This window comes from Lissotriton vulgaris, chromosome 12, assembly GCF_964263255.1.
Source record: "Lissotriton vulgaris chromosome 12, aLisVul1.2, whole genome shotgun sequence".
Lineage (NCBI taxonomy): Eukaryota > Metazoa > Chordata > Amphibia > Caudata > Salamandridae > Lissotriton > Lissotriton vulgaris.
The window spans coordinates 700,189,705-700,197,281 of NC_141700.1; the positions used below are offsets into that span (position 1 = coordinate 700,189,705).

The following is a 7,577-nucleotide window of genomic DNA, read 5'->3' on the forward strand; positions in this document are numbered from 1 at the left end:
TATATATATATATATATATATATATATACATATATATATATTTATATATATATATAACATATTTTTGGTCAAGCAGTATTCTGGAGAGAAATGTCAAGCTTCCTAAAAGCGCATCTCTAAAAAGTGTAAAAAGTGATTAATAGTGCTTGATTAAAGTGAATGATTAAAGGACAAAGAGTTCACAAACTACAAGAGCAAAAGGAACATAACAGGCTTACACATTGAGTACTTTTTTTTAAAACCCCAGAGGCAGTACTATGAAAAATATCTGTCCTTATATCTTCTTCATTTTAAAAATGGTTTATAAGAAAAGCAGTTTTCCAGACGTGAAAGCAAAAAGTAAATTAATAATGATATTTTTAATGCAACCTATATATTCAAATATTTATAAAAATAAAGTGAAGGTATAATTTTATGTGGATGAGATGTTTGTGTGCACCAAATTAATGGTTTTTCTTTACTTATTCAAAAAACAACTAACACTCCACAGCATCAAGCGGAACACCATCCTTTACATCTCCTGCTATAACTATTGACCACTCCCTAACTTCCACCAACACAAGCGGCTCAAAGGAGACTTCAGAAAATGAAATTAATACCTCATCAACTGATACCAGCAAAAAAAATCCAACCTCGACCAAAACGGATTTTACACTTAGTGAGACAACATCAGATTTCTCCAGTGCCCATTCGACACCGCCTCAAATAGCCTCAGCTTCGCCCAGCACCTACTCTGCATCTAAGACTGCCTTGCCTTCCTCCAGCACCTATTCTACAGCAACAGAGACAACCTCATCTTCACCCAGCACCCATTATACAACTACTGACATATTCTCAACTTCTTCCAGCACGGATTCTACACCTACTGAGACAATCATAACTTTCTTCAACACAGTCTCAAATTCCTTAAGTTCCATTTCTACAACAACTGATACAACGCCGGCATCCTCCATTACCCACTCGAAATTTACTGAGAATGCTTCATCTTCCCCAGGCACCCATACTACATCCATTGAGACATTCTCACCTTCTTCCAGCACCAATTCAACACCTGTAGAGAGACTCATAACTTCTTCCAGCACCTCAACACCGACTGACACAGTCCTAACTTCCGTGACCTCCATTTCTACCATAACTGAGACAATGCAGGCTTCCTCCATTACCCATTCTAAACCTTCTGAGAATGCTTCATCTTCCTCAGGCACCCATTTTCCTGTTACTGAGACTGTCTCAATGTCATCAAGCACCAATTCAACACCTAAGGAGACTCTCATAACTTCCTCCAACACCTCAACACCTACTGAGACAGTCTCAACTTCAATAAGATCAGTTTCTACAACAACTGAGACAATGCCGGCATCATCCTCTACCAACTCTAATCCTACTGAGACTGCTTCCTCAGGCACCCATGTTACATCCATTGAGTCACTCTCAACTTCTTTCAGCTCCATTTCAACACCTACGGAGACACTGATATCGTCCTCCAGCAAGCCAACAACTACACCTACTGAGACAGTCTCAACTTCCGTAAGCTCCATTTCTACAACAACAGAGATAATGCCGGCATCCTCTACTACCCACACTAAACTTACTGAGAATGCTTCATCTAACCCAGGCACCCATGCTACATCCATTGATACATTCTCAACTTCTTCCAGCAAAAATGTGTCACCTACTGAGGCACTCCTAACTTCCTCCAGAACCTCCTCACCTACTGAGAGAGTATCAGCTTCCATAAGCTCCATTTCTACAACAACTGTGACATCGCCGGCATCCTCCACTACCCACTCTAAACCTACAGAGACTGCTTCCTCTTCCTCAGGCACCCATGTTACAGCCATTAAGACAGTCTCAACTTCAAGCTCCAAATTGTCACCTACAGAGACAGTCATAACTTCATCCAGCACCTCTACACCTGCTGAGATAGTCTCAACTTCCATAAGCTCCATTTACACTACAACCGAGAAAACGCCAGCTTCCTTCACTACCCACTCTACACCAACTATGACTGCTCCAACCTCCTCCAGCACCCATTTTCCTGTTACTGAGACATTGTCAACTTCTTCCAGCATACATTTCACACCCGCAGAGACGCTCATAACTTTCTCCAGTACCTCTACACCTACTGAGAGAGTCTCAACTTCTGTAAGCTCCATTTCTACAACAACTGAGACAAAGCCAGCTTCCTCCACTACCCACTCTAAACCTACTGAGACTGCTTCATCTTCCAACCGCTTTCATATTCCTATTACTGAGACGTTCTCAACTTCTTCCAGCACTCACTTAACACCTACTGAGACACTTATAACTTCATCCAGCACCTCTACACCTACAGAGACAGTCTCAACTTCCATAAGCTCCATTTCTACAACAACCGAGGCAACGCCAGCTTCCTCAACTACCCACTCTAAATCTACTGAGACTACTTCATCTTCCTCCAATACGCATTTTACTGTTACTGAGACGTTCTCAAATTCTTCCAACTCCAATTCAACACCTAAGGAGAGACTCATAACTTCCTCCAGCACCTCAACACCAACTGAGACAGTCTCAACATCCGTAAGCTCCATTTCTACAACAACTGAGACAACACCGGCATCCTCCACTACCCACACTAAACTTACTGAGACTGCTTCATCTAACCCAGGCACCCATGCTACATCCATTGAGACATTCTCAACTTCTTCCAGCACACATTCAACACCTGAAGAGAGACTCAAAAATTCCTACAGCACCTCTGCACCTACTGAGACAGTCTCAACTTCCACAAGCTCCATTACTAAAACAATTGAGACAAAGCCTACTTCCTCCACTACCCAATCTAAACCTGCTGAGACTGTTTCATCTTCCCCAGGCTCCCGTGTTACATCCATTGAGACATTCGCACCTTCTTCAAGCACAGTTTTGACACCTAATGAGACACTCAGAACTTCTTCCAGCACCTCAACACCTACAGAGACAGTCTCAATTTCCATAAGTACAATTTCTACAGCAACAAAGACAACACCTGCTTCTTTTACAACCCACTCTAAACCCACTGAGACTGCTTCACCTTCCTCAGGCACCCATGTTACATCCATTGAGACTTTGTCAACTTCTTCCAGCACAAATTTATCACCTACAGAGACATTCAAAACTTCCTCCAGCACCTCTACAACTACTGAGAGAGTCTTAACATCCCTAAGCTCCATTTCTATAACAACTGAGACAATGCAAGTTTCATCCACTACCCACTCTGAACCTACTGAGACTGCTTCATCTTCTTCCAGCACCCATTTTCCTGTTACCAAGATATTTTCAACTTCTTCCAGCACCCATTCCACACCTACTGAGACTCTCATTACTTCCTCTAGCACCTCAACACCTACTGAGACAGTCTCAACTTCAAGAAACTCCATTTCTCCAGCAACTGAGACGAAGCCAGCTTCATCCACTACCCACGCTAAATCTACTGAGACAGCTTCATCTTTCTCCAGCACCCATTTTCCTCTTACTGAGACATTCTCAACTTCTACCAGCATCAATTCCCCACCTACCGAGACACTTATAACTCCATCCAGCACCTCTTCCCCGACTGAGATATTGTCATCTTCTTCCAGCAGCCATTCCACCACTGCAGAGACACTTATAACTTTATCCATCACCGCTACACCTACTGAGGCAATCTCCACTTCACTAAGCTCCATTTCTACAGCAAATAAGACAACACTTGCTTCTTTCACCACCCACTCTAAACCTACTGAGACTGCTACATCTTCCTCCACCACCCATGCTACACCCATTGAGACATTCTCAACTTTTTCCAGCAGCCATTCCACTCCTTCAGAGAGAGTTGTAACTTCATATAGTACCTCTAAACCTGCTGAGACAGTCTCAACCTCCGTAAGCTCCATTTATGCAACAACCGAGAAAACAAAAGCTTTCTCCATTAGCCATTCTAAACCTACCGAGACTGCTTCATCTTCCTTCAGCATCCATTTTCCTGTTACTGAGACATTTTTAAATTCTTCCAGCACCAGTAGAACACCTACTGAGACACTTATTCCTTCATCCATCACCTCTACACCTATTGAGACAGTCTCAACTTCCGTAAGCTCAATTTCCTCAACAACTGAGAGTATGCCGTCATCGTTCACTATCCACTCTAAACTGACTGAGAATGCAACATCTTCCTCCAGCATTCATTTTCCTGTTACTGAGAAACATTCAACTTCTTCCAGCACCCATTCAACACCTACTGAGACACGTATTACTTCATCCATCACCTCTAAACCTACTGAGACAGTCTCAACTTCAGTAAGCTCAGATTCCTCAACAACTGAGACAACACCATCATCCTTCACTACCCCCTCTAAACTAACTGAGACTGCTTCATCTTCCTCCAGCACCCAATTTACTGTTACTGAGACATTTTTAACTTCTTCCAGCATCCATTCAAAGCCAACTGAGACACTTATAACTTCATCCATCAACTCTAGACCTACTGAAACAGTCTCAACTTTACTAAGTTCCATTTCTACAGCAAGTGAGACAACGCCTGCTTCTGTCACCACCCACTCTAAACCGACTGAGGCTGCTATATCTTCCTCCAGTACCCGTTTTCCTCTTACTGAGACATTCTCAACTTCTTCCAGCACCAAATTCCCACCCACTGAGACACTCATAACTCCATCCAGCACGTCTTTCCCTACTGAGACACTGTCAACTTTTTCCCGCACCCATTCCCCCCCTGCAAAGACACTTATAACTTTATCCATCACCTCTACACCTACTGAGGCAATCTCCACTTCACTAAGTTCCATTCCTACAGCAACTATGACAACACCTGCTTCTTTCACCACCCACTCTAAATCTACTGAGACTGCTACATCTTACTCCAGCACCCATGTTACACCTATTGAGACATTCTCAACTTCTTCCAGCAGCCATTCCACCCCTTTAGAGACACTTCTAACTTCAAACAGTACCTCTAAACCTGCTGAGACAGTCTCAACCTCCGTAAGCTCCAATTATACAACAACCGAGAAAACAACAGCTTCCTCCATTACCAGCTCTACACCTACTGAGACTGCTTCATCTTCCACCACCACCCATTTTCCTGTTACTGAGACATTTTCAACTTCTTCCAGCATCCATTCAACCCTCACTGAGACGATTTTTACATCACCAATCACCTCTAAACCTATTGAGACAGTCTCAACTTCCGTAAGCTCAATTTCCTCAACAACTGAGAGAACGCCATCATCCTTCACTACCCACTCTAAACCGACTGAGACAACTTCATCTTCCTCCAGCACACACTTTCCTCTTACTGAGACATTTTCAACTTCTTCCAGCACCCATTTGACACCTACTGAGACACTTATTACTTCATCCTTCAACTCTACACCTACTGAGACAGTCTCAACTTTAGTAAGTTCAATATCCTCAACAATTGAGACAACGCCATCATCATTCACTACTCACTCTAAACCGAGTGAGACTACTTCATCTTCCTCCAGCACCCATTTTCCTGTTACTGAGACATTCTCAACTTCTTCCAGAACCCATTCCACACCTGCAGAGAAACATACAACGTCATCCATCACATCTTCACCTACTGAGACAGTCTCAACTTCTGTAAGCTCAATTTCCTCAACAACTGAGACAACACCATCATCCTTCACTACCCACTCTAAACTGACTGAGACTGCTTCATCGTCCTCCAGCAACCATTTTCCTGTTACTGAGACATTTTCAGCGTCTTCCAGCATCCGTTCAACTCCAACTGAGACACTTATAACTTTATCCATCACCTCTAGACCAACTGAGAGTGTCTCAACTTCACTAAGCTCAATTTCTACAGCAAGTGAAACAACACCTGCTTCTGTCACCACCTACTCTAAACCTACTGAGACTGCTACATCTTCCTCCAGCACCCATGTTACACCTATTGAGATATTCTCAACTTCTTCCAGCAGCCATTCTACCCCTTCAGAGACACTTATAATGTCATACAGTACCTCTAAACCTGCTGAGATAGTGTCAACCTCCGTAAGCTCCATTTATACAACAACCGAGAAAACAACAGCTTCCTCCATTACCAGCTCTACACCTACTGAGACTGCTTCATCTTCCACCACTAACCATTTTCCTGTTACTGAGACATTTTCAACTACTTCCAGCACCCATTCAACACCCACTGAGACACTTATTACTTCATCAATCACCTCTACACCTATTGAGACAGTCTCAACTTCCGTAAGCTCAATTTCTTCAACAACTGAGGGAACACCATCATCCTTCACTACCCACTCTAAACCGACTAAAACTGCTTCATCTTCCTCCAGCACCCACTTTCCTCTTACTGAGACATTTTCAACTTCCTCCAGCACCCATTCAACACCTACTGAGACAATTATTACTTCATCCTTCAACTCTACACCTACTGAGACAGTCTCAACTATAGTAAGCTCAATTTCCTCAACAACTGAGACAACGCCATCATCATTCACTACCCACTCTAAACCGAGGGAGACTACTTCATCTTTCTCCAGCACCCATTTTCCTGTTACTGAGACATTCTCAACTTCTTCCAGAACCCATTCCTCACCTGCAGAGAAACATATAACTTCATCCATCACCTCTACACCTACTGAGACAGTCTCAACTTCTGTAAGCTCAATTCCCTCAACAACTGAGACAACACCATCATCCTTCACTACACACTCTAAACTGACTGAGACTGCTAAATCACCATCCAGCAACCATTTTCCTGTTACTGAAACATTTTCAACGTCTTCCAGCATCCATTCAACTCCAACTGAGACACTTATAACTTCATCCATCACCTCTGGACCAACTGAGATTGTCTCAACTTCACTAAGTTCCATTTCTACAACAAGTGAAACAACACCTGCTTCTGTCACCACCCACTCTAAACCTACTGAGACTGGTACATCTTCCTCCAGCACCCATGTTATACCTATTGAGACATTCTCAACTTCGTCCAGCAGCCATTCTACCCCTTCAGAGAAACTTATAACTTCATACAGTACTTCTAAACCTGCTGAGACAGTCTCAACCTCCGAAAGCTCCTTTTATACAATAACCGAGAAAACAACAGCTTCCTCCATTACCCACTCTACAGCTACTGAGACTGCTTCATCTTCCACCACCACCCATTTTCCTGTTTCTGAGACATTTTCAACTTCTTCCAGCACCCATTCAACCCCCACTGAGCCAATTTTTACTTCACCAATCACCTCTACACCTATTCAGACAGTCTCGACTTCCGCAAGCTCAATTTCCTCAACAACTGAGAGAACACCATCATCCGTCACTACCCACTCTAATCCGACTGAGGCTGCTTCTTCTTCCTCCAGCACACACTTTCCTCTTACTGAGACATTTTCAACTTCTTCCAGCACCCATTCAACATCTACTGAGACACTTATTACTTCATCCTTCAACTCTACACCTACTGAGACAGTCTCAACTTCGGTAAGTTCAATTTCCTCAACAACTGACACAACGCCATCATCATTCACTACCCACTCTAAACCGAGTGAGACTACTTCATATTCCTCCAGCACCCA

At 43.1% G+C, this 7,577-nt stretch overlaps 1 protein-coding gene across 1 annotated transcript in view; it reads left to right on the plus strand.

The window, feature by feature from the left end:
* The window catches only part of LOC147678030 (uncharacterized), a 185,029-nt gene that overhangs the window by 158,342 nt on the left and 19,110 nt on the right, over nucleotides 1–7,577 (plus strand). The window contains exon 2 of the mRNA XM_086945604.1: nucleotides 491–7,546. Within this exon, the coding sequence (XP_086801730.1) occupies nucleotides 491–7,546 (7,056 nt within the window). The remainder of the gene's footprint in view (nucleotides 1–490; nucleotides 7,547–7,577) is intronic.